We start from the raw sequence: 27,745 nt of genomic DNA, 5'->3' as shown, positions 1-27,745 counted from the left end.
GGATGACTGGTCTCTTATTTTTAACACATCATTTTCATAATAAATATAAACCTCTGTCTTTCCTACCTTACAGAAAAAAGCTGAAAATATTATATTGTTTTATCAGTTCATGGGCTTCCCTGATAGCTCAACTGGTAAAGAATTCGCCTGCAATGCAGGAGTCCTAGGTTCAATCCCCAGGTCAGGAAGATCCCCTGAAGAAGGGAATGGCAACCCACTCCAGTATTCCTGCCTGGAGAATTCCATGGTCAGAGGAGTCTGGTGGGCTACAGTCCATGGGGTCACAAAGAGACACGACTGAGAGACTTTCATTTTCACCAGTTCATATTAAGTTTTATTTTAAATTATAATCCTTTGGCTCCTTTACTTATGAGAAGATAAAATATAGATGCTTTAAAAAAATTCAACAGAGAATTTATTTCAAATAATATTGGTCTTTTTTACTCAATATCCAAGTGTTAAAATATTAGTATAATAATATATGCTATTTGTAAACTATTTGTAATAACTAATTATACTGAAAGATTTAAATGAAAAGTGGTTGGATGAAACTTATTATCAATAAAATTTTTTTAAGTAGCATTTTTGGTGTGTCATGGAGCACTGAAGCAGTGAAGAAGGTAGGCAGAGTACAGGATGAAGGCACTTAACGTGAAAGTAGGGAAGACAAGGTGCTAGAAGCCAAGGACACCTGTCTTTTAACTCCTCTTGAGTCAGATCTCTGCCAAGCTTCTACCAATTTTTCTGATCTGATAAAAAGAGTAGTCCATGTACTTTCCATGTACTGTCTGATTACAACTGTCCTTAACTGATCTTTTGTGCTGATTATGGTCTGAAACATCCAGAAACCCAAAAATTATTATGCGGAAAGCCCTAAGACTAATACATGTTACCAAATAGAAGCTGGGCAAGCAGGTGTTTTATCAGATACACTGGCTGCCATGACCAAAGGCCAGGACTCAGAGTTAACATTCTGTTATTAATCCTATCACTTTGTAGGCCAAATACTTAGAATAACTCTCTTTTCTTGAAAGTATCTTTGGAGGGAGACCCTGACCCAGCACTCAAGCAATCTCTTTAAACTACCCCCAGCATTTCCAAAGCCACAATAAAACAAACAACTAAAACCCAATCAGTGAATATTTAAAAGAATTTTAAGGAGAAAGATATCCAGATCAGGATATATATATATATATATATATATATATATATATATATATATATATATATAAGAAAAAACAAGCAATGTTAAGTTTCTTACCTAAAATACGTAGCAATGCAGAGAATTACCACCAACATAGGATAATATATATAGAAACCATCTGCAATAAAGGATAAAACTTTCATGGAACCCATAATCTAAGGAGCGAGAAAAAAATTTAGTTAAATCAGTACAGCTCTATATATTTCATTCTTTTTCATCATTAGAAAGTTTATCATAACCAGCTATATAAATAAATTTGGAGTTTTCAAAAAAGTAGAAGCATTAAATAGACTGATTTTTAAGTCCTCATCACAAGAGGAAAAAACCTGTGACTGTGTGGTGATGAATATTAACTAAACTTACTGTGATAACTATTTCACAATATATACATATACTAATTATGTTGTATACCTTAAAATAATACAATGTTATGTATCTATTATATCTTGATATGGCTTATTTTCTCCTAAGAAATTAATATTATATAAATATTACTGAAAATCATCAATTACACTAAGACTATAAACATAAAGGTTAATATTATTATAGGTCAGGTCTGTGAATATGCTTAGCTGGACCAAAAAATTTTGTTTATAATAAAACAAAAGCAATATCACCTTTACCCAGTCATTAGTAACTACATATACAATGTGTAAAAGAAAGTTCAAGTAATTTTTTAAAAGATTCTAATAATGCAATAGATCTGTTTGCCAGCAGTAAAAAGAAATTTCACAATAATAGCATCCCATATAGATAATGAATCTAAAGAACTCTTTTTTACCATACTTACAGATGTATAAGCAGTTGGCTGTGTATTTTGGTGAGAGATGGATGAATCCATGTGGGTCAAACCCAAGAAATTAAGACATAAAGGAGGAGTCAAACGGCAAAATAACCTGCAATAAAGCATAAACAAACACAATATATAAGAATAAAGCAGCAATACACATTTTATGTTATCTTGAAATACACTGAGAATGTTTCAGATCATTCCATTATTCTCATCTATTTGTATTTTGAATTCTTAATATGAACTGCCCTTACTTGAAAGACATTCTGAAAGTCCTATTAATACCACAGTTTCCTAAAAAACATCAACACCTACAAAACAAAACTCCAGCCTCAGGATGCCTCCTTTGGTGAGGTTTGCCACTGCTTTATCCCAACAATTTGTAGAGTGGTTTTGTATGTGCCTCTTCTGTGCAATTTAGCTCAATCCTCAAAGCGAATTGTACTCAGTACATAAAAGATCTGAAGTTGTATCACATTATGTCAACTCTGACAACTACAGATATAAATAATTGTTGGAGCTCAGTTTTTTTAATTATATTTTGTTTTTTTAATTAGAGGATAATTACTTTATAATATTGTGACAGCTTTTGCCATATATCAGCATGAATCAGTATTAGGCATACATGTACCCTCCTTCTTGACCCCTCTTTCCCACATCCCTCCCCATCCCACCCATCCAGGTTGTCACAGAGCACTGGGCTGGGCTGTGTTATGCAGCAACTTCTCACTGGCTATCATTTTACATTTGGTAATGTGTATGTTTCAGTGCTTTTCTCTCATATCATTCCACGCTCTCCTTCCCCCACTGTGTCCAAAATGTCTGTCTCCTTTGCTGCCCTGCAAACAGGATTGTCAGTACTATCTTTCTAGATTCCATGTATATGTTTTAATATACATTTGTCTCTTTTTCTGACTTATTTCACTCTGGACAATAGGCTCTAGGTTCATACACCTCATTAGAACTGACTCAAATGCATTTCTTTTTATAGCAGAGTAATATTCCATTGTGTATATATACCACAACTTCCTTATCCATTCATCTGTCAGTGGCCATCTAGGTTGCTTCCTTGTCTTAGGTATTCTAAGTAGTGCTGCAATGAACATTGGGGTACATGTGTCTGTTTCGATTCTGATTTTCTGAGAGTATATGCCCAGTAGTAGACTTGCTGGGTTGTATCGTAGCTTCATTCCTAGATTTTAAAGGAATTTCTATACTGCTTTCCAGGCTTCCCTGGTAGCTCAGCTGGTAAAGAATCCTCCTGCAATGCAGGAGACCCTGGTTTGATTCCTGGGGCAGGAAGATCCCCTGGAGAAGTGGGAATAGGCTACCCACTCCCGTATTCTTGGGCTTCCCTGGTGGCTCAGACAGTAAAGAATCTGTCTGCAATGCAGGAGACATGGATTCAATCCCTGGGTTAGGAAGATCCCTGGAGAAGGGCATGGCAACCCACTCCAGTATTCTTGTCTGGAAAATTCCATGGGCAGAGGAGCCTGGTGGGCTATAGTTCATGGGGTGGCAAAGAGTCGGACAAGACTGAGCAACTAAGTACAGCAGCACAGCATACTGTTCTCCATAGTGGCTATATCAATTTGCATTCCCACCAACAGTGTAAGAGTGGTCCCTTTTCTCCACACCCTCTCCAGCATTTATTGCTTGTAGACTTTTTGATGATAGCCATTCTGACTGGAGTCAGATGATAGCTCATTGTAGTTTTTATTTGCATTTCTCTAATAATTTTGAGCTTCATTGAGCATTTTATCATGTGTTTATTAGCCATCTGTATGTCATCTTTGGAGAAATGTCTGTTTAGGTCTTCTGCCCACTTTTATCCTAGGCTGTTTGTTTTTCTGCTGTTGAGCTGCATGAGCTGCTTATATACTTAGGAGCTTAAATTTTTGTCAGTTGTTTTGTTTGCTATTAATTTTGCCCATTCTGAGGGTTGTCTTTTCACCTTGTTTAGAGCTTCCTTCATTGTGCAAAAGTTTTTAAGTTTAATTAGGTCTTATTTGTTTATTTTTATTTCCATTATTCTAGGAGAACATAGAGGGTCTTGCTGTGGTTTATGTCAGAGTGCTCTATTTTCCTCTAAAAGTATTATAGTTTTTGGTTTTACATTTAGGTCTTTAATCCATTTTGAGTTTATTTTTGTGTATGATGTTAGAAGATGTTCTAATTTCATTCTTATACAGGCAGCTGACCAGTTTTCCCAGCACCACTTGTTGAAGAGACTGTCTTTTCGCCATTGTGTATTTTTGCTTCCTATGTCAAAGATAAGGTGCCCACAGGTGTGTAGAATTATCTCTGGACTTTTTATCTTGTTCCTTTGGTCTATATTTCTATTTTTGTGCCAACCTCTCTCCACTTGTTCATCTTTGATGTCCTTCATCAGTGTCTTATAGTTTTCTGCATACAAGTCTTTTGTCTCTTTAGGTAAATTTATTCCTAAGTATTTTATTATTTGTATTGCAGTGGTGAATGGGATTGTTTTCTTAATTTCTTTTTATAATTTTTCATTGTTAGTATGTAGGAATCCAAGGGATTTCTGTGTATTAATCTTATATCCTGCAATTTTACTATATTCATTGATTAGCTCTAGTAATTTTCTGGTGGCATCTTTAGAGTGTTCTGTGTAGAGAATCATGTCATTTGCAAACAGTGTGAGTTTTACTTCTTTTCCAATCTGGATTCCTTTTATTTCATTTTCTTCTCTGATTGTGATGGCAAGGACTTCCAAAACTATGTTGAATAACAGTGGTAAAAGTGGGCACCCTTGTCTTGTTCCTGAGTTTAGAGGAAATGCTTTCAGTTGTTTACCACTGAGGATAATGTTTGCTGTAGGTTTGTCATATATGGCCTTATTTATGCTGAGCCATGTTCCTTCTATGCCTACTTTCTGGAGAGTTGTGACCAGATAAAAAGAGAACCTTACAAAACAAGGAGCTGGAGAACAGGAAGCGATGACAATGAAGAGAGGGTATGAATATAAACAGGTGATATGAGGAGTTATTTTGGGGTGACAGAATATTCTGTATCTTGATTATGGTGGTGGTTATAGGAATCTACACATACACACACACACAAATGAAAAAAGTATAAAAAAAAAAGTGAGAGCTAATAAAGTCTGTTGTGGTCTCATTAACAGTAATGTGTCTGTGTAAAGTTTTGCTTTTGATATTGTACAACAGCAGTATAAAATGTCTCCATTGGGGGAGGCTGGGTGAAGGTTACTAAGATTCTGTACTGTATTTGCCACTTCCTTTGAATCTATAATTATTTGGGGGAAAAGGTTAAAAAAAAGTCTTAGAGATGCTTCAGATATTGATTCCTTTGAAGTTCCCAAAGTCCAGCCCTAAAAACTTAATGTAAATAGTTTAATAATATGGACAAACAATAGATTGTGCAATTTAGCCCAAGCTGGAGCCATCTCTCTAAAATTCTGCTAAATCTCTTAGCAAAAATTATTCTTTTGATCTTCTTCAGTTCAGTTCAGTCACTCAGTCGTGTCTGACTCTTTGCAACCCCATGAATTGCAGCACGCCAGGCCTCCCTGTCCATCACCAATTCCTGGAGTTCGCTCAGACTCAATCCATCGAGTCAGTGATGCCATCCAGCCATCTCATCCTCTGTCGTCCCCTTCTCCTCCTGCCCCCAATCCCTCCCAGGATCAGAGTCCTTTCCAATAAGTCAACTCTTTGCATGAGGTGGCCAAAGTACTGGAGTTTCAGCTTTAGCATCATTCCTTCCAAAGAAATCCCAGGGCTCATCTCCTTCAGAATGGACTGGTTGGATCTCCCTGCAGTCCAAGGGACTCTCAAGAGTCTTCTCCAACACCACACTTCAAAAGCATCAATTCTTCAGCGTTCAGCTTTCTTCACAGTCCAACTCTCACATCCATACATGACCACAGGAAAAACTATAGCCTTGACTAGACGGACCTTTGTTGGCAAAGTAATGTCTCTGCTTTTGAATATGCTATCTAGGTTGGTCATAACTTTCCTTTCAAGGAGTAAACGTCTTTTCATTTCATGGCTGCAGTCACCATCTGCAGTGATTTTGGAGCCCCAAAAAATAAAGTCTGACACTGTTTCTACTGTTTCCCCATCTATTTCCCATGAAGTGATGGGACCAGATGCCATGATCTTCGTTTTCTGAATGTTGAGCTTTAGCCAACTTTTTCACTCTCCTCTTTCACTTTCATCAAGAGGCTTTTGAGTTCCTCTTCACTTTCTGCCAGCAGGGTGGTGTCATCTGCATATCTGAGGTTATTGATATTTCTCCCAGCAATCTTGATTCCAGCTTGTGCTTCTTCCAGTCCAGTGTTTCTCATGATGTACTCTGCATAGAAGTTAAATAAGCAGGGTGACAATATACAGCCTTGACGTACTCCTTTTCCTGTTTGGAACCAGTCTGTTGTTCCATATCCAGTTCTAACTGTTGCTTCCTGACCTGCATACAGATTTCTCAAGAGGCAGGTCAGGTGGTCTGGAATTCCCATCTCTTTCAGAATTTTCCACAGTTTATTGTGATCCAAACAGTCAAAGGCTTTGGCATAGTCAATAAAGCAGAAATAGATGTTTTTCTGGAACCCTCTTGCTTTTTCCATGATCCAGCAGATGTTGGCAATTTGATCTCTGGTTCCTCTGCCTTTTCTAAAACCAGCTTGAACATCAGGAAGTTCACGGTTCACGTATTGCTGAAGCCTGGCTTGGAGAATTTTGAGCATAACTTTACTAGCATGTGAGATGAGTGCAATTGTGCGGTAGTTTGAGCATTCTTTGGCATCGCCTTTCTTTGATCTTCTTAGTCCTCCACAATTCAGTGTGAGATCACTGAATTTTTCTGATTCTCAGAACACTTTCTAGACTTAGTCTCTAAAATATCAAATGTTTCTATTATTACTAACCTATTTACTGACTTCTAATTGGTAAATCCAGACTCACTATGCCCTTCTTTTCCTTCCTAATCTAGCATACCTATTTTAACCCTAAACTTCAAGCAGGATTTAGCTACCAATCAACAAGTATCTAATTAATACTTGTTAGATTAATTAGCTAGCTCATAGAACTAGCTCATAGAAATATAGGTGTTAGTAAAAGAGCCATAAACAAGAAAAAATAAAAGAGACATTCATGTAATGGAGACATTTTCCTTGTTTCTAAACACAGTCTACTTACATGCCACTGAAAAGAAGGCTATAAGCATCAGTCTGGTGATGTGAAGCCAGGTAGTAATAGTTAAATACACGAATCCTGAACACAGTAGAATAAACACAGATACTGAGGAAGAAGATGGAAAGAAAGCAAGCAATCTGAAAAAAAAAAAAAAAAACAAAAAAAAAAACACCCAGTTTCAGACTAATAGACTTTAGAACTTTATATACTATTATAAGCATTATCTTTTCATTCCAACGAACATTTATTGACATTCTAAAATTTAAACACAGTAATAGTAGCTTTTTAACCACCTCAGAAAATGAAATTATGAAAAAATCTAGATCTTAATCAGTCCCTATCCTATCCATAAATTTCAAATCTACCTCCTGAACTGAGCCTGTTCTCTCATTCCCTTGGCAACTCTTCACATGAAGACTATAATTTATCTAGCTTCACTGGCATAAAGAGGATCAAAATATTGTCATAAAAATATTGTGCACTATTTTGCACCTTTTCATCTCTCCTCAAATACAGTTCTTAGTTTTTATAGTCTGGGTAAAATAATGAAGCTCATTTTTGGAAATCTGAATAACACCACTGTGAGGGAACTTCACTGCTTTCATTATTACTAGAAGAAATATGTGGAGAAAAGATACAACAGTTAAGAATTAAACTTAAACCACGACTGACATTTATTTATGACAGATATAAAATAAACTGACCTCGATATAAATATAATTGTATGTTTTTTCAGCCAGCTGTATGAAGACTGCAAAGAGGGATAAGACAGGTCTAGTGCTAAAGAATGTGCACTCTGACCACACAACTATCACGGAGAATATGGACAACACCACAGCAAGTATCCGATAAAACCAGGGTCGCAAAAGACATTCCCAGTACCACTCTGTAAGATAAGAAGAAAAAATGATTAGGAAAACCATAAAGAAGCAACAGTGTATTTACAGTGTTTTGAAATTCCTCCACACAAGATACATTTGCAGAGAGACATACTGGTGGAAACAAGCAGACACTATCCTAAACAAATGATCACCAATAATAGAACAAACTGATATTATGGGCCTCCTACTCTGAGAAGAACACAACATATTCCTGCCAAAAATGCAGAACCTGCAGAATCATGCAGATCATGAGGAAACATCAAACTCAAATTGGTATAAGTCAAAAAACACAATTATAATTCAACTCTGCATTGGTGAAAATATACACTTTCCATCAGGAAAATTATCAGCATCAAACTTTGAAATGTATATCAAAAATTACATACCAACTGTAGGATTATAAAAATATTGAATAAATCTATTTTCTGGCTCTGGCGATTGAAAGGTATGAACAAACTGACAAGTAGCACTTGTTTCATTTTTTGCTACATCTTCTAGATAAAATGCTTGTTCCAAAAGAATCTGCCATTGTACTTGAGTTCGTCGATGTCTCTGAACTGAATAAATCACCTAAAAAACACAGCAGGGGGTACACCTGTCAGTGTTCTGAAACAACAGTGATTCAACTGCCCACTATGGAGCATGTTTTGCTTGTCACAACAACAGGGAAGTGCTAATGGCATTTACTGGGTGGGGCTGAGGATGTTAATATTCTGTAATATATGTAACAGTTTGCTCAGTGAATAGTTCTCCTCCCCAAATGCCAACAGTACTCCTGTCAAGAAACAGGAAGTTAAAACACTTCCAAGAATAATGATAAGGACAAGATCAAAGGAAGTTTCTCATATACATGTACTCAAAACTCCCTTTTTGTGGGCAGTAAATCTAACTAAAATCATCAGAAGGTAAAAAGGCTATATAAAGTTACCTGTTTATGTAGTTTTACCAGACTTTTTTCACTTGGGTAGGTATTATGCTTTTCATCAAAATCTTCATAATCATCCATGTTCCTGCCCATTTTTTCCTGATACTCTATAGGGCACTAAAAGGAACAAGTAGATTTTTAGAAATTTTATTTGAAAAAGATAAAAAATTTTATTTTTGTTAAGAATCTTTCATTCTTAAGCATATCTAATTTTCTTGCAAATATCTTCCAGATGTGGAGTCACCTACCCTATTAGTCATTTAATACACCTATGAACTTGGGCAAGTTAGTTAACCTCCATAAATAGGTCTCAAAAGGTAGCAAATATAAGATAAATGATTAGAGAATTGATTCTCATGACTGTCATCTTAATCAAAAGAAACACTAGCTAATGATTAGTATGACAGATTTAAACATAGGAAAAGAACTGAATAGCCACATGCAAAAAATTAAAAAGAAAAAAAGAAACTAGACCACAATTGTACATGATAGATAAAACTCAACCTCAAATGGATTAAAAACTTGAACGTAAGACCTGAAATCATAAAAATCCCAGAATATAGGCAGGATGCTGATATCACTCTTAGCAAATATCTTTCTAGATATGTCTCCTCAGGCAACGGAAGAAAAAGCAAAAATAAACAAATGTGATTACATCAAATTAAAAAGCTTTTATATAGCAAGGGAAACCATCAATAAAGTGAAAAGACAACCTACCAAATGAGAGAAGAATTTCAAATGATATATCCAATAAGAGATTAATATACAAAATATATAAAGAACTCATAAAATTCAACAATGAATAATCTGACTGAAAAATGGGCAGAGGAGCTGAATAGATGATATTTCCCAAAGAAGACATACAGGTGGCCAACAAGTACTTGAAAAGATGTTCAACATCACTATTAAGAGAAATGCAAATCATCAAAATGGCTATTATCAAAATGATAAGAAATAACAAGTGTTGGTGAAGATGTGGAGAAAATGGAACCCTCACACACGATTGGTGAGAATGTAAATTGATGCAGGCCATTATGAAAGATAGTATGGTGAGTCCTCAAAAAATTAAGAATAGAACTACCATATGATCTAACTATCTCACCTCTGGGATTTTATCTAAAGAATAAGAAAATACTAATCCTAAAAGATATCTGTACCCCTATAAACTGCAGCATTATTTACAATAGCCAATAAACAATCTAAGTGCCCATCAATGAATGAATGGATAAAGAAGATGTGGTATATGTGTACAGACACACACACATGCACACACACAGTGGAATACTACTCAGCCATCAAAAGGGCAAAATCTTGCCATTTGCAACACAGATCTGGAGGGTATTATGCTAAGTGAAATAAGTCAGATAAAGAAAAACTCTATATGATTTAACTCATATGTGGAGTATAAAAAACTAATAAAATAAATGAATAAACCAAACTAAATACAAACAAACACTCATACAGAGAAAAAAGTAGTAATAGGGATAGGGTAAAATGGGTAAAGGGGTTCCACTGTATGGGTAACTGATGGAAAATAAATTTTGGTGGTGAGGATGGTATAGGGTATAAAGAAGTAGAAATATAACGTACACACAAAACTTAAAATGTCATAAATCAATGCTACTTGAATTAAAAAAAGACTTACATACAAGTCTTTAAAAATAAACATAGGAAAAGGCATAGTTCAGTGGTTCTATGGTTGCTGAGAAGATAACTGGGAAACTCATTTATGGAATAATCATTTTTGGAAGTATTGAATACCTCCAATTTAATACTAAGGCATCAAAATCTTAATCGTATAGTTTCTTTTTAAATATACATATTAAATATCTTATAATATTTATTTTATGAAATATGCTTATAAAATAACATGTACAAAGCTGCTTAAAAGTGATTATTGAGAACTTAGTTTATTTTCTTACAAGAGATATGCCTTCAGTGACTACATTTAATGACATTGTTACAACCTGTAAAGGTCCATCTCCGTCCCTGTGTCACAGCAATAATTTTACATTATTTAACGTAATCTCTATAGACACATTTCAATGGAACATACTGCCAGTAAATAATGTTAAACATATAATAACAAATTTTATGTACAAATTACTATTAATTTACTGTTAACATAAAAATGGAAAAGGCTGGAAGACGTCAATCATACGCTGTTTGTATACTTTTCTGATGCTTTTATTATAATATTACATTATGTAGATTTATATTTCAAAAGAAAGTAGATGAGAATATTATTTAATTACCTTTTTAAGTATTGTGTCAACACATTTTCTCAGTGGGTGGTTATACTTGATGCTCTCATTCACTTTACGAACTTCCTATAAGAACAGTAAGAGAAATAAAAATATTTCCATTTCCATTTCTATAGATTAGGTGTTTCAAATCAGGATGCTCTAGGTACTATATATATTCTCACAAGTTTAGTAACAACCTAAATTACTCAGCATATAATAAAGTTCCATTCTCTGAATAAAAGTTCTTAATAACAAAAATAAAAATATAAAATTATAGAACAAATTATCTACACCCTCACACTTTCTATAAATTTCTAAATTTACCGCCTTATCATTTGGTATACAAAGATGAATATGCATTAGAAAAACTCATGAACCATCTGTCAAACTTTGCGATTCTAAAAGAACAAGACTTTGTTCTTCCACCTTGCTCCTCAAGCTCAATTATCTCATTATCTAAAATGCAGCAAAGAAAACAGAAGAAGCAGAACAGACTAAAAATATCACAAAGCACCTGCTCCTTTCCAACAACAGAGTACTTTCAGCAGTCATAACTAACGATTCATTCCACATTTTTAAGATTAAGAGTACATTATATGTCAGCACTGTCCTAGGTGAAAGGTCACCACAATCCATACTGGAGGGTGGAGTGGGAAGACATGGTGTTGTAAGGCTTTCACTAAGATTACAGTGTGGTGATGAGATAATTAAATGAACAATTTAAAGAGTAAGAAAGGCACGAAGTCATCAGGGAAGGGAATCTTTAGAAGCACTAGTTCTCAAAGAATCACAATATCCTATAATACTACAGGAAATTTTTGAAAAGTTGGAACCACTTTTCTAGGAAGAAGAAACAGTATGTTCAAAGGCTGGGAGGTAAAAATGAACCAACCAGGATATTAAAAAGAACATTCTGATTATAGGTCAGAGAATGGCCTTAAGGGATGTAAAACTGGAGGCAGAGACACCATAGGGTGTATAGACAAAACTGTGAAAAAATAAAATATATATGGAAAAAAATACTATCCTTAATATATGAAGCATTTTTAAAAATCAATAGAAAAATGGGAAGCTATAGAGGAAATGCCACTGGCCAATAAATAACTGAAAAAAATATTCAATCTCACTAAAAAAACTACAAGTTTTTAAAATGAGGACAGTTTTCTTACAAAATTATAAAAAATTGCTATTCTGTAATGAGGTAAGACTGTAGGGGGAAAGGCCTCCTATATACAATAAAATGTCAAATAACCTATTTGGAAAATAATTTAGCAATACCCACCAAAATTTAAAATACGCAGACCCATGAATAATCTGTACCAACAGACATTGCTCCTATCAAAGAGCTTAGCTGAATGAAGAAAACAGGTATGATTCAAACAGAAAGGTGTGAAAACTGCTCTATAATCTAACATGGAAAATTTTCTGATGAACTGATTATTTAAACTGAGATAAAAAGCTAAACTGAGGATAGGAGTCAGCCAATCAAAGGAAAGAGTAAGAATATTCCAGACAGAGGGACAGCATGTACAAAGTCTCCAAGCAGAAGAGAACAAGGAGTTTCAGGAAAGTGAAAGAAATCCAGTGACTAACAGGTAAGGAGAGTAATGGCCTGAGTACTGCTTGATCAGGTTGAAGACTAAAAGCAAAGTACTCCAGAAGGCCTTAGCAGCAGTTCATTTTGAGGTCAATGAACAGGCCTATCAACAGAAGAAAGAACTGAATTTTAATATCAACTTTTGAGTAGAAAGCTATCAAATGATCTTTTAAGTATTTTATTATCAAATATAAATCTTCAAATTTTTTTAAAAATTCAAATATTCAAAAATCTTCAAATATATCAAGTATAAAAATTACCAAATATAAATTTCTTTTGAAAAATATAATAATATCCATCATATGCCTAAGGAATGCTACAGTTCTTAACATTTTATAAATAAATGCTGAAAAGCTAACATAAAAATTTTCAACCACAATCAAAGAATCAGTATTCATTCTTTTGTTCACTTAAAAATGGTTGCTGAGTATCTAAGAATTTAGAGAACCAAGGGAGGTGTTATGGGCTGGAACTCTGTTCCCCCAAAAATCATATGTTGTCTCAACACCCAGTACTTTATAATGTAATCTTATCTGGGAATAGGATTTCACAGCTTTTACTGGTTAAATTAAGAAAAGGCTTACTGGAATGGAGTGGGCCCCTAATCTTACTGGTGTCCTTATAAACAGAGGAAATTTGGACACTGACAGGCACACAGGGAGAATATCATGTGAATATGAAGACAGAGATCTACAAGCTAAGGAACATCAAAGATTGTCAGTTAACTATCAGAAGACAGGAGATGTGGTACAAATTTCCCGATAGCCCTCTAAAGGAACCAACCATGCTGACACCTTGATCTTGGACTTTAGCCCCTAGAGCTCTGAGACAAAAAATTTCTGTTGTTTAAACAACCCAGTTCATGTACTTTGTTATGGCAGCCCCAGGAAACTACCAGAGAAGGCTTCCCTGAAGAATTCTCACTTGTATTGAGAACTGAAAATGAAGTAGGAATTAGCGAAAGAGAATGGAGAAAAGAGGGTTCCAAGAATCTGGGAACACCACACTCAAAAAAGAACAAAGAAAGCAATGAACATAATGTTTAAGAGTAGGGGTCGGCAAACCAGATCCACTCCAGCCCACCATCTGTTCTTATCTGAACACATCCACTGCTCATTCATATTGGGTATGGCTGCTTTCATGCTAAAGCAGCCAGCCAGTGAAGCAGTTGCAACAGAGAGTATATGGCACAAAAAGCCTAAAATAGTTACTATCTGGCCCTTTACAGAAAAGGGCCTGATCCTTTTCTAAAAGCACAAACTAGAGTCAGACTGCCTGGCTCCGTCACTCGGTAACTGTGTTGCACGTGGGAAACTTTCCCTCTCTGTGTCTCACTGTCCTTTATAGAAACAAGGACAAAAAACTTCCTTTATAAGGCTGTTTTGAGAACTGAATGTATTAATATATATAAAGTGCTTGGAAAGGCATAGGCAAATACGTCTATAAGTCTATACATTTGTTTGCCTACATGTTTGCTATTATCATCACCATTAATAAGTTTGAGGAACCAAAATTGACCAGTGTTAGGAAGACTTTAGGGGCTTGAGATAAGGCTGAAACTAAACATGGGTCAAATCATTTTTTGATTGGCCACATTACAATATCTTGAAGACTACTCTAAAATGAATGAAAGCCTTTAGCATAAAGTTTTAAGCTGAAGAATAACGTTATTGGAATAGCATATTTTCATAGAAGAGCAAAATTTGAGGTGACTACATTCTTTTTTAAAATCAACTAAATTACTAAACAGCAAAATTTTGCACTTTGTCGTATTTTGCATGTATATTATTGAAATTTATACTTTCAACAACTTTATGAGATTTGTTCAAATTATATGCATATTACAAGTGAGCAAAATGAAGTGCCTTATTAAGATTATAGACAGGAAACAAAACTGAGACATACAAATTCCCATGAATATTGCTCTCTAAAGAGGTTTCCAGACTTGGTGGGATTATTTTGGGTCAAACATTCAGGAAGAAGCCCAACCTTTAATTGCAATTTTCATTTCCACTATGTCATGGTAACTATGTAACTTATCATCTAACTTTGACCACTTTTTGAGTCTCAACTTTTAACTATTAAAAGTTACCCCAGGACAAGCATAAGCCTACACTGTTAAATACATTCACCCTACATCTTTGTCAATTAGAAGATGGAGATGATATCTTACGAAGTTGAACTGCCAATGAGTCATCTGAATGGGTGAGAAATTCTTTAGAATTACACATCACCAGTTTTTCAATCTAAAGTCCACCAGTATCCTGTTAACACCACCACCAACAACAAAACCAACAGTGTATACAAAAAGTGATACATAAAACTTGATGACTGTTGACTCCAGGATTTAAACTTGCTTACCTCCATGACATCTTCTAAAGTCTCTTCTGCATCTGCTTTCTCTGTCATCAATTTGGCTGCCTTAAAATAAGTTTTCATGAGTAGATAACCTCTTTTTGCACCATTCCAGTATGACCGAGGAATTTCTACCAAGCCATACCCCAACAACAACACAAGAAGAAACAGACCCCATGTATTTGCAGCTGCTATCCCAATTGTCTGAAGCTGGTTCCTTAGAAAGAGAAAACATAAGCAGATAGCTGTGATAAATTTTTCTAACAAAAACGTAAAATGAAACTAGTGTTAAAGGGTTTTTCAGAAAACAACTGCCCTACGATATAGATCCAATTTTATATGAAAGGTTTCAACCTTCAAATCTCAGCTCCTCTTTTAGTAATAGTAGACAATCTGTGTTGTAATGAAAAGTTAGAGTGTGACTGCAGAAATAGACACAGCAAACACTGCTTCTATTAGAGTTAAAATTAGAATCTTAGGAAAATTCATGGCAAAAATATCCTGAAGAAAATACATTTTTCATTAGGCACTTTCTTATTTAATATTAACCAAGAGAAGACTGAACAGAATTTTAAGCCTGAAAAAATTTGGTTTTGAAGCAGACACACACAAACCTCAAGAATCCAACAGTAAGGATAATCACTACTACTCTATTCCTAAACTTTTCAGATATGACTCTTCACATATATCATAACACAGCACAAGTATAACACAGATTTCAACTTTATTTGAATGACAAATCTAAAGTTAAAGAGAAATATGCCCTCATAATATAATCAGAACAAAAGAAAATATTCATAACTTACAATTAAAAATAAATCTAGGTATTTAGTCATACACAAAATTTTAAAGTCTAGGGAAAAATCATGAGAGTTAACACTTTAACATAGCCTTTTGATAAAACATCAGTTTCTTGTCTAATATGTATATTCAAAGATGTTATTCCATATTTTCCTTCTCAGTAATATGGATTATTATGATATTCTGTTGGGGGAAACCCATAAAACATGTCATGGTAGGTTTCCCAATGCAATGTTTACTTGCATATGAAATAAAATTTAATTTTAAAAAATGCAAATGTACACAGAAACAATGTTAAGAACATGGTTTATCTTACCATTCTAGGTGCAAGTGTGGGTTGACAGCTACATAAATTAAAAATGCTCCAAAAATCAGCAAATACGTGCCATAATAGATTGCATTCTCAATTAGTGCAGTTTTGATCTTCCCGGTGATGGAAAACCCTCCTGATCTTGCATATGACTGCATGAAAGGTAACAGAATCCTGGATGATTAGAAAAAATATGATTAAAAAAACTTGACATGTCTGTATAATTTCAAAATACTGGAAACACCTAAATCCCAATTTTAATGTGTGGTTCTTCTCATGAATCAATATGATTTTGAGTAATAAAACTGAACCAAACTATAATAGAGGGCTGAATATTTTCTAACATTAAATTCTGAGGAGAGAAAAGCATATTCCTGGGAGCAAAAACAATGATCAACAGAGAGTACAACAGTACTCTTTGACTTATAAGGAATCTGAAAAAGGCTTTTAAAGCTTTTTTGAATTATTTAGATTACATCCAAAGAATAGTGAGGAATAATTTTCTTTAACTGAAGGGAGACACGACCAAACTTTTGTTTTCTATGGACTGATAAGGGTTCAACATGGAGAATGGGCTTAAATGGAACAAAACTGTAACTATTTAGAATGGGTAAGGTGGTGTGGTAAGAAGCAGGAGAGAAGGGTGGCTGTCAGTATACTGATTTTGAAGTATAGGTAGGTTTAGTCCCTCAGCCGTTTGACTCTGGGAATGCCATGGACTGTAGCCCGCCAGGCTCCTCTGTCCATGGGCTTTCCCAGGCAAAGATATTGGAGTGGGTTGCCATTTCCTTCTTCAGAGGATCTTCCCGACCCAGGGATTGAATCCGGGTCTCCTGCATCACAGGTAGACTATTTACCAACTGACTGAGCCACCAGGAAAGCCCAAATGTCAGGGGAAAGTGTCCTGGATACATCCTAGAGGAGCTGCACAGGAAGTAGTTGGCCATCCAGCTTCAGAATTCAGGAGGAAGTACAGAAATACAGATAGATTTGGAGTCACCACCATATCAATGGTACTGAAATAACATCAGTAGATGAGATCTGGAAGGGTGTATATACATAGAATGAATGAGAAGGAAAGATCTGAGACTGACGCCTCAAAAATATCAACTTTTAAATGAAAGACAGACAAACAGAAGGAAAGGCCAACAAAGGAGACTGAGGGAACAGTCAAGAATTATGGAAGACAACAAAGAAGTACATGGAGAAGAAAGTGTTTGAAAGTAGAGAGAGGAAGCAGTAAAATCAAAGGCGCCAAGAGGTCAATAAATTAAGAGCCTGTACGTGTAAGTGGAGAAGAGAGAACAGAAAACAGGGTTCAATGGGTTGTGGAAAGAATAAGCAGTGAGCAAATGGAGACACAAAATGCAGACAATTCTAGAAGTGTGGCTATGTAGGATAAACTATGGTATATTCAAAAAGTAGAACCCTTTACAGAAATAAAAAAAAAATAAGAGAATACTGAGACATACAACACAGAAGACTCTTCCAAATTATATAAGCAAAAAGAGAAGCAAAAAGGTACATACTGTATAAGTCCATATTTATAAAGCTGAAAAAGCAGGCAAAACTAATCTATGGTAACAGAAGTCAGAATCATGTGTTACCTTTGGGGAGCGTAATGACTGGGAGAGAGGTATGTGGGAAGCTTCTGGGGATATTATTAATGTTCTATATCACAATCTGAGTGCTCATTATATGGGTGTATTCACTTTGAAGAAAAGTCAAACTAAATACAGTCTGTGGGATTTTCTGTACTAATTTATACTTTTTTAAAAAGTCTCTCTAAAAAAACGCAGCAGTGATGAGTAGATCATCAAGGGGAAGACAGAAAGTTGGAAAGGGTTCTGACTTGAGTTTTCTAACAAGAGCTGAAGGAAATAGGTCCATTATTTCAGGAAGAGGGATTAACTTTAAGAATGACTCTTACATTCTTACAGGGAAGGAAAGAAAGGATAGGTAAATAGGTTTGTTGGTGAAAAGCTGAAAAGAGCTGCCATCTGATGATTCCTTTTTCACTCGAAGGCAGAAAGTAAAGTCCACTGCAAGGAGAGAAGGTGGTTGTTTCTAGGATGTAAGAGAGAGAGTCACAATCACTGCTGAGGTTTGCAGGAACTGGAAAGATTTGTTGTGGAGAATGAAGAGCAAATAGATGAGAAACTCAAAGGGTCAAAGTTTGGCAATGTTGAAGAACTAGCCGAGTTCAATGTGCATGCTACAGGCATGCTATACTCGCTGTGTGATTTTTCTCTTGCCATGTTCTCCACCTCCAGTTTACTTGTATTATATCTATTATAAAATGCTCAATAGGCAGTGGAAAAAGTATGAATGAGTCTGGAGCACAGCAGAAAGACAAAGCTATATTGGGTAGGAAAAAAAAAAAGATTTAGAATGCATCACAGGTTAATGAAACCATGGCTATAATTTACAGTTATTCAGGGAGAGTCAGATAACAAGATGACCAAAGATGGGACCCTTGGGAATACCAACATTTAAAAAATGGGCCACAGAAATGGAGCACATAAAGGAAATTCAGAAGTTTGCACTAAGCACACAGAAAACCAGGAGTTAATGATGACCTTAGCAAGAGACCAGTTTCACATAATAATGGGATTTGAAGAAAACTGAATTGAAGAAGGTCCAGAAAGAAGGCAGTAACGAAAAGGAAATGGTGACAAGGAGAATTTTTTGTCTCTGTTTTCTATTTCTTGTTTATTTATTTCTTTTCATTCCTTTTAAGATAAGACAGACCTGAATGAGGAGAGAAAGCATATATATATAAGGGAAAATATGACATAAATAAGTTTTAAAATATGAAAGTTCACTGAAAAAATAATCACTTTTTAAAATTTAGCCAAAATATCGAAAATTTTATCCTTCACCACCACTTACCATGTTAAAAATTGTGAAGTCCAATATACTACCCTCCAGAAAATTGGCATGATTCCATCAGGAATGTAACTCCATGGCTTGAAACACGGATGTTGGCTAATAACAATTTAAAGCCAATTAATCAAATGCTACTTAAATGAATTGCACAATTAATTTGTTGGCAAAGTTTACTTACATTCAGCTTTAAATTATGGATTCTAATTTGTAAAATTTTATAGAAAATTAAAATTCAAAACTGTCAAAATACACACAAAGGGAACAAAACTGTTTTAAGGAGGAATGCGTTTCAATTTTCAATTTTTTTTAAGTCTTTGAATAAAAAGAGGACATAATATATTAATAGACTAATGAAGTGACAGCTTTAAAAGTAAATGTATTATGAAATCAAACTCTTGAGATGATTACCTTTAAAATATACACTCACTTCATTGGGTTGGTTATGGTGGCAAGAAAAAAAAGTTATTAGGTAATTAAGTCCTAGAAACTGGAACCCTAACTTATCAGTCACTATAGCATATGTCCTATGCAGACAGATGCTAGCATCTATACATAATTGTTTGAATTTTCTGAAAACATGTGTATCTGACTATAGATTCTTTCACAATAGTCAGCATTCCTAAATTGTAAAGCTATTCTTTAGTCCAAGGGCTTCTAACAATCCACAGTGGTGTTTCAAAAGGGAATAACTACTACATTTAAAATTCACCCTTATGTAACTTTGATTTATAAATAAATAAATAAAAGCTGCATAAAAAAGTATATAATACTACTTAAAGCACTGGTAAAAGCTACAGCCAATACTTATTAGTTTTCTACTGGGAAGTTTGATATGAATTCAATATAACCTTTTGATAATTTGAACTTTATTCTCAGTCTAAAACCATAATTTTTTTTTTAAAAGATGCACATATATCAAAGGAATATCCTATGTACAGAATAACCTCCTCTTCCTTCATTACAACCTTGTAGATTAGGAAAACAAGAAAATGCACACCCCATTTTTTTTACTGGAGAGGAAAAACAGCTGAGAGGAAAAACAGCTTTTGGAAATCTATTCTTAGTAAGGCACTAAAAAAATCAGGTCTTCTCCAAGTTTCTATTAGCATCTACTGAGAGGTCTTGAATGCCAATAAATATTTAAAATGTATTCAAGGTTAAAATTTAAATAGGATACAGGTAATAAAAAGTCTATTAGCAAAGGATGAAGAAGGGAGGTGAGTAGAGAATGAGGATAAACTTATAAATATAAAATCCAGATGCTAAAACTGACAATTTTTAAACAAATTGCCCCTACAACATTTTTTTTAAAAAAGGAAGAAAGTACCTTGGGACTGGGGTAGCAGTTGCATACAATCCTGTCATGTTGCTACCCTCAGGAGGGCTTGAGTTTGCAGCAGCATGTTTGCACCGGTTGTATATTGTCTAAAGCAATAAAGGCACGGTTTAAAAATGAAAACCAAAAAGTTACCAAGTACTTTAGGGATATTGGGATGTATCAAGCTCTTTACCCAAAATTACCTTCCTGGCTATGCCTTTTAGTGATCAAATTCATATAATAACACTTGATTAAAGTTAACTTTTACATAACTGAGCTGTCTTAAAAACATATCTCAAACATGCTGTCTGATTACAACTGCCTTTTAAATTGTGAAAATTAGTTTCACCTCTTACCGTACTAACATCCAGAGGGAGTATAAAGACAATCAGAAAGCAGAGATACCAAGCTAGCAGTGTTCCAACAATGACAAGTCTATGCTGCTTCTTAAAGTCTCCATATCGATGAAGTAGGAATAATGCCAGGAAAAAGACAAAAACAATCTCGAGTCCCAGAGCTGCACCACTCATTATTCAATGTTTCTTCTGATTCACCAAAGTAAATCACATATAGGCCTGGATCATTTCTATAAGCCAAGAAGAAAAAAAATAAGGCAGTGTTAACATATGAAATGACCACTTGGAAATTTCCCAATTATTTTTTATTCATGTACTAATAAATTCTTTAGAAAACAGTCAGGCTTTACACCTGACTCTGAGTAAAATAAAAGGATAAACCCTATTCTCAAGTACTTCTGTGTTTTAAAGCATATGTTGAAAATTTTGCATAAATTATATCTTTAGGAAAAAAATTATTTTAGCAAAAATCACACTAGTTCCAAAAATATTACAAAGTAAGAATACTAGATATGAACAGTTTAAATACAGTGTCACTTGGAGTTGTTCCTTAATATTATAAATCCTAACAGTATTTTATATAAATACACTATTTACTGATCCTATGAAATTAGATATTTTGTAAAATAAAGGTTTCTAAGTCATCCATAATCATTACTTCAGATTTTCTAAAAGAGAGGGAGGGAGAAACAGAAAGAGAGAGACCATTTGAAAGTAACATTTCCTTTGTTTGAAGCAGTATTTTTCTTTCATATGAATCTTGTCTAAATTTCAGGACTTGAAATTCTCTTTCATCTCCTGTGCCACAAAATATACTTATCTTTTCCATCTATCTATATAAATCTTATTGTCTTTAAAGTTACTTCACCTATTTTATAGGCAGAAAAATTTATCAATGATTAGTGAATAAAGTTATATATTTAAAAATATTTTAATTTTAAATGTTGATGGTACAGACATCAGAAAATTGTTTATTTGATATTTCTCTAGTCTTATAAAATACTTTACTTTTACTAACTGAAGACAATATACATGCTTTCCACCTCTATAAAATCAATGTCAGGCATTTCTGGTTGTCTATGGACTAACTGCAATGTCCCAAGGAAAAATTAACATCTTAACATAGAGAATCAGTATCATGATGCAATCCATCAAAATAAAATAAGGTAGAATCAATAAAATATGTCAAATTAACAAATATTCCCAACCAAAGTTAGTTATTAAAAGAATAAAGAAAGTCTGAGTACTTTACAGGCTAAATTTAAATTTATATAAGAAATACCCTTATCTGGAATATCACAAATGAAAATCATATTTAATAAACTATTTACTTTATTATTTCTTTATATTATTGAAGTAGTTTCCTTCCATCCCTCTGTGGATTTCAACCAATATTTTCATTCTTAAATATCTAAAATAGAAACCGATTTGTCATTCTCTATTTCCATTACCTCTATATTTTACTTCAAAGCAGTTATCTACCTGATACAATGTATGTTCTTTATTGTTTCCCTGTAAAAACCCCCACCACACACACTCTATCTCTCCATGAGAGCAGAGGGCAGGCATGCTTAGTTGTGTCTTAACTCTTTGCATCCCCCCCGAACTGTAGCCCACCAGCCTCCTCTGTCCATGGATTTTTCCAGGCAAGAATACTGGAGTGGGTAGCCATTTCCTACTCCAGGGGATCTTCCTGACCTAGGAATCAAACCCAAGTCTCTTGCATCTCTTGTATTGGCAGGCAGATTCTTTACCACTGCGTCACCTGGGAAGCCCCATGAGAGCAGAGGCTTCACTGTTTTATTCAGTACTGTACTCCATGTCTATAGCATATAGTTGCTATTCAAAAAATATCTGTCAAGTGAATAAGTAAATGAATAAAAAACATTACTGTATACTATAGTACCTACACTATTTTTTTTATTACTGATGACTTCAAAGGTAACATAACACCCACTATTGTCTCCAAAATTGATTTTACATATATTTATTACAACTCAAGGGCTTCCCTGAGGGCTTCCCTCAAGGGCTCAGTGGTAAAGAATCTTCCTGCCAATGCAGGAGTAAAGAGTAAAGTGAAAGTCACTCAGTCATGTCTGACTCTTTGAGACCCCATGGACTATAAGTCTATGGAATTCTCCAGGCCAGAATACTGGAGTGGGTAGCCTTTGCCTTCTCCAGGGGATCTTCCACGTGGGTTCAACCCCTAGATTGGGAAGATCCCCTGGAGAAGGAAATGGCAACCCGGTCTAGTCTTCTTGCTTGTGAATTCCCAAGGACAGAGGAGACTGGTAAGCTACAGTACATGGGGGTCACAAACGACTCAAACATGACTTAGCAACTATACAACAATATTACAACTCAAAAGGCTTAAAATTCTGCTCATTACTAACTACCACTCAAAATTTCAAATTTTAATATCAAAGGAAAATCTTGTATCATTACGGTATGCCAAATCTTATTTTTAAGCCAAGAATAGGTTAAGTGACAGCCAGATGTAGAATACGCTTAAGAAAACCATTACCATCTTTAAGATACAGCTCTTTTAAGAAAAAAATTATTCAGTGTGAATTTACTAAATATAATTACCATATGAAAATCCTTTTATGGTTTGACTTAGATATTTATTTTGCCTGAAATTGTTCAACACAAGGAGTATGACAACCGTAGAAAAAAAGAATGAATATCAGAGATAAGCAAGGAGATGCTAAAGCATAGCAGAATGAAATGATGGAATGTTACTGAAGTATAAGAAATGATATTTAAGATTATTTAATAACATTAGAAAACTACCATAACATTAACAGAAAAACTAGATTCATGTATTTTTACATAATATGCATAAAAATAAGAATGAATGAACAACAATGAAATACGTGGAGACCTTAATAATCATTAGGTAGTAAGACAATAGTTTAAGCAAACAACACAATCAGTTACAAACTTTCTGATAGTTACTAATTATTCTTTTTTTTTTTTCAGCCATTGATACTACTTTTAATGTTATAGATGAACAAGCAGGATTATGGATCCTTTATTCTAGTAATAAAGAAATGATTTGGTTACATTTCTTCCCATACTCAGTGTATGTGTCTCCTACTGCTGTTGCTGGTCTGAATGCCGAGTTCCAAAGAAGAGTAACAAGACATAAGAAAGCCTTCCACAGTGACCCTGCAAAGAAACAGACAAAAACAATAGAATGGGAAAGACTAGCGATCTCTTCAAGAAAATCAGAGATACCAAAGGAATATTTCATGCAAAGATGAGCTCGATAAAGAGAAAACTACTGAGTTTTCCAAATTTGCTGGCATATTGAGTGCAGCACTTTCACAGCATCAGTTTTAGGATTTGAAATAGCTCAACTTGAGTTCCATCACCTCCACTAGCTTTGTTCACAGTGATGCTTTCTAAGGCCCACTTGACCTCACATTCCAGGATGTCTGGCCCTAGGTCAGTGATCACACCATTGTGATTATCTGGGTCGTAAAGATATTTTTTGTACAGTTCTTCCACTTAGGTTGTTGGTAAAGACGGTTGGATGGCATCACCGACTCAATGGATATGAGTTTGAGTAAACTCCAGGAGTTGGTGATAGACAGGGAGGCCTGGTGTGCTGCTGTCCATGGGGTCGCAAAGAGTAGGACACGATTGAGCAACTGAACTGCAAATTCAGTTTTTATGATTATGGGACTGAGATCCTGATTTCCTTGGTGGCATTTGCCCTTAATTCTAGAGGCTTTTTCCCAGTCTTTGCATGCGGCCCTATATACCTCAGAGCCAGTAATGGCTTGTCAAATCCTTCTCAGGCTTGAAAATGCTGACTTTCTCTTCTGCCCTTAGCTGGGAGAAAGGTTTGCATTTAAGGGTTCACCTGACCTCACTGGGCCCACCTGAATAATCTATTAATAGCCATATTTACTGGTTCCAGGAATTAAGGCATAGATACCCTTGGTGGCTCTATTATTCTGTTTACCACACCATCTATTTCTCTTCAAACTGAATACTTGTTGGCTTGTTTTGACACAATGTTATGCCTGGGGAGGGCGGTCCCATGAAACTAGAAATGAAACTTGCGGGTTACCCTAATATGAGATGAGAAAATAACAGTTTAAAAGTACATACGTTTGACCTTGTAACTAACTTCAAGCGAGGAACTGTTTTTTTTTGTTTTTTTTTTTTACAGTGCAGAATGATAGTACTTTCCAAGGTTCCTTATGAATTCCTATAGCCTGCTTTTGGTTGTTTTAAATGAATAATTTTCTATTCAAAGCTGGAGGCACTTTATTCTCCATCTTATTTAGTTACCTGTATATTAAATTCATAAAATAATTGTCAATTAAAATCTAATAAAAATAAAGATTGAACAATTCAAGTCTGGCATATTAAAAAAACTCATTGCCAGGGAGGACAGAAATTTGGCAGTATGTAACCTACAAGACCTTTTAGAACTAACACCCAAAAAAGATGTCCTTTTCATTATAGGGGACTGGAATGCAAAAGTAGGAAGTCAAGAAACACCTGGAGTAACAGGCAAATTTGGCCTTGGAATACAGAATGAAGCAGGGCAAAGACTAATAGGGTTTTGCCAAGAAAATGCACTGGTCATAACAAACACCCTCTTCCAACAACACAAGAGAAGACTCTATACATGGACATCACCAGATGGTCAACACCGAAATCAGACTGATTATATTCTTTGCAGCCAAAGATGGAGAAGCTCTATACAGTCAGCAAAAACAAGACCAGGAGCTGACTGTGGCTCAGACAATGAACTCCTTATTGCCAAATTCAGACTGAAATTGAAGAAAGTAGGGAAAACCACTAGGCCATTCAGATATGACCTAAATCAAATCCCTTTTGATTATACAGTGGAAGTGAGAAATAGATTTAAGGGCCTAGATCTGATAGATAGAGTGCCTGATGAACTATGGAATGAGGTTCGTGACACTGTACAGGAGACAGCGATCAAGACCATTCCCATAGAAAAGAAATGCAAGAAAGCAAAATGGCTGTCTGGGGAGGCCTTACAAATAGCTGTGAAAAGAAGAAAAGCGAAAAGCAAAGGAGAAAAGGAAAGATATAAACATCTGAATGCAGAGTTCCAAAAAATAGCAAGAAGAGATAAGAAAGCCTTCTTCAATGATCAATGCAAAGAAATAGGGGAAAACAACAGAATGGGAAAGACTAGGGATCTCTTCAAGAAAATCAGAGATACCAAAGGAATATTTCATGCAAAGATGAGCTCGATAAAGGACAGAAATGGTATGGACCTAACAGAAGCAGAAGATATTAATAAGAGATGGCAAGAATACACAGAAGAACTGTACAAAAAAGATCTTCATGACCCAGATAATCACGATGGTGTGATCACTGACCTAGAGCCAGACATCCTGGAATGTGAAGTCAAGTGGGCCTTAGAAAGCATCACTACGAACAAAGCTAGTGGAGGTGATGGAATTCCAGTTGAGCTATTCCAAATCCTGAAAGATGATGCTGTGAAAGTGCTGCACTCAATATGCCAGCAAATTTGGAAAACTCAGCAGTGGCCACAGGACTGGAAAAGGGCAGTTTTCATTCCAATCCCAAAAAAGGCAATGCCAAAGAATGCTCAAACTACCGCACAATTGCACTCATCTCCCACACTAGTAAAGTAATGCTCAAAATTCTCCAAGCCAGGCTTCAGTAATATGTGAACCGTGAACTTCCTGATGTTCAAGCTGGTTTTAGAAAAGGCAGAGGAACCAGAGATCAAATTGCCAGCATCCGCTGGATCATGGAAAAAGCAAGACAGTTCCAGAAAAACATCTATTTCTGCTTTATTGACTATGCCAAAGCCTTTGACTGTGTGGATCACAATAAACTGTGGAAAATTCTGAAAGAGATGGGAATACCAGACCACCTGACCTGCCTCTTGAGAAATTTGTATGCGGGTCAGGAAGCAACAGTTAGAACTGGACATGGAACAACAGACTGGTTCCAAATAGGAAAAGGAGTTCGTCAAGGCTGTATATTGTCACCCTGTTTATTTAACTTATATGCAGAGTACATCATGAGAAACACTGGACTAGAAGAAACACAGGCTGGAATCAAGATTGCCGGGAGAAATATCAATAACCTCAGATATGCAGATGACACCACCCTTATGGCAGAAAGTGAAGAGAAAGTAGAAAGCCTCTTGATGAAGGTGAAAGAGGAGAGTGAAAAAGTTGGCTTAAAGCTCAACATTCAGAAAACGAAGATCATGGCATCCGGTCCCATCACCTCATGGGAAATAGATGGGGAAACAGTGGAAACAGTGTCAGACTTTATTTTTCTGGGCTCCAAAATCATTACAGATGGTGACTGCAGCCATGAAATTGAAAGATACTTACTCCTTGGAAGGAAAGTTATGACCAACCTAGATAGCATATTGAAAAGCAGAGACATTACTTTGCCAAAAAAGGTTTGTCTGGTCAAGGTTATGTTTTTTCCTGTGGTCATGTATGGATGTGAGAGTTGGACTGTGAAGAAGGCTGAGCACCGAAGAATTGATGCTTTTGAACTGTGGTATTGGAGAAGACTCTTGAGAGTCCCTTGGACTGCAGGGAGATCCAACCAGTCCATTCTGAAGGAGATGAGCCCTGGGATTTCTTTGGAAGGAATGATGCTAAAGCTGAAACTCCAGTACTTTGGCCACCTCATGCGAAGAGTTGACTCATTGGAAAAGACTCTGATGCTGGGAAGGATTGGGGGCAGGAGGAGAAGGGGACGACAGAGGATGAGATGGCTGGATGGCATCACTGACTCGGTGGACGTGAGTCTGAGTGAACTCCGGGAGTTGGTGATGGACAGGGAGGCCTGGCATGCTGCGATTCACAGGGTCACAGAGAGTCGGACACAACTGAGCGACTGATCTGATC

General features: G+C 35.5%; 1 protein-coding gene across 9 annotated transcripts in view; it reads right to left on the bottom strand.

Annotated features, from left to right (window-relative positions):
- Positions 1 to 27,745, bottom strand: part of LMBRD2 (LMBR1 domain containing 2) — a 49,006-nt gene that overhangs the window by 14,278 nt on the left and 6,983 nt on the right. For 5 of the 9 annotated variants that reach the window (XM_055555166.1, XM_055555162.1, XM_055555170.1 and 2 more), the window contains exons 2-13: positions 20,847 to 21,076; positions 20,500 to 20,597; positions 19,176 to 19,271; positions 16,290 to 16,457; positions 15,179 to 15,389; positions 11,230 to 11,304; positions 8,978 to 9,091; positions 8,436 to 8,619; positions 7,873 to 8,054; positions 7,172 to 7,305; positions 1,995 to 2,100; positions 1,262 to 1,359 (exon numbers count right to left, since the gene is read on the bottom strand). In XM_055555166.1, the coding sequence (XP_055411141.1) occupies positions 1,262 to 1,359; positions 1,995 to 2,100; positions 7,172 to 7,305; positions 7,873 to 8,054; positions 8,436 to 8,619; positions 8,978 to 9,091; positions 11,230 to 11,304; positions 15,179 to 15,389; positions 16,290 to 16,457; positions 19,176 to 19,271; positions 20,500 to 20,597; positions 20,847 to 21,020 (1,640 nt within the window). In that variant the 5' untranslated portion in view covers positions 21,021 to 21,076. Of the gene's footprint in view, positions 1 to 1,261; positions 1,360 to 1,994; positions 2,101 to 7,171; positions 7,306 to 7,872; positions 8,055 to 8,435; positions 8,620 to 8,977; positions 9,092 to 11,229; positions 11,305 to 15,178; positions 15,390 to 16,289; positions 16,458 to 19,175; positions 19,272 to 20,499; positions 20,598 to 20,846; positions 21,077 to 22,177; positions 22,247 to 23,912; positions 24,018 to 27,745 lie in introns of those variants that run through there. The other 4 variants (XM_055555164.1, XM_055555163.1, XM_055555165.1 and 1 more) reach the window with 4 other exon arrangements.

This window comes from Bubalus kerabau, chromosome 18, assembly GCF_029407905.1.
Source record: "Bubalus kerabau isolate K-KA32 ecotype Philippines breed swamp buffalo chromosome 18, PCC_UOA_SB_1v2, whole genome shotgun sequence".
Lineage (NCBI taxonomy): Eukaryota > Metazoa > Chordata > Mammalia > Artiodactyla > Bovidae > Bubalus > Bubalus kerabau.
Note: the sequence above shows the minus strand (reverse complement) of the source record. Positions and strands in the feature narration are given on the sequence as shown.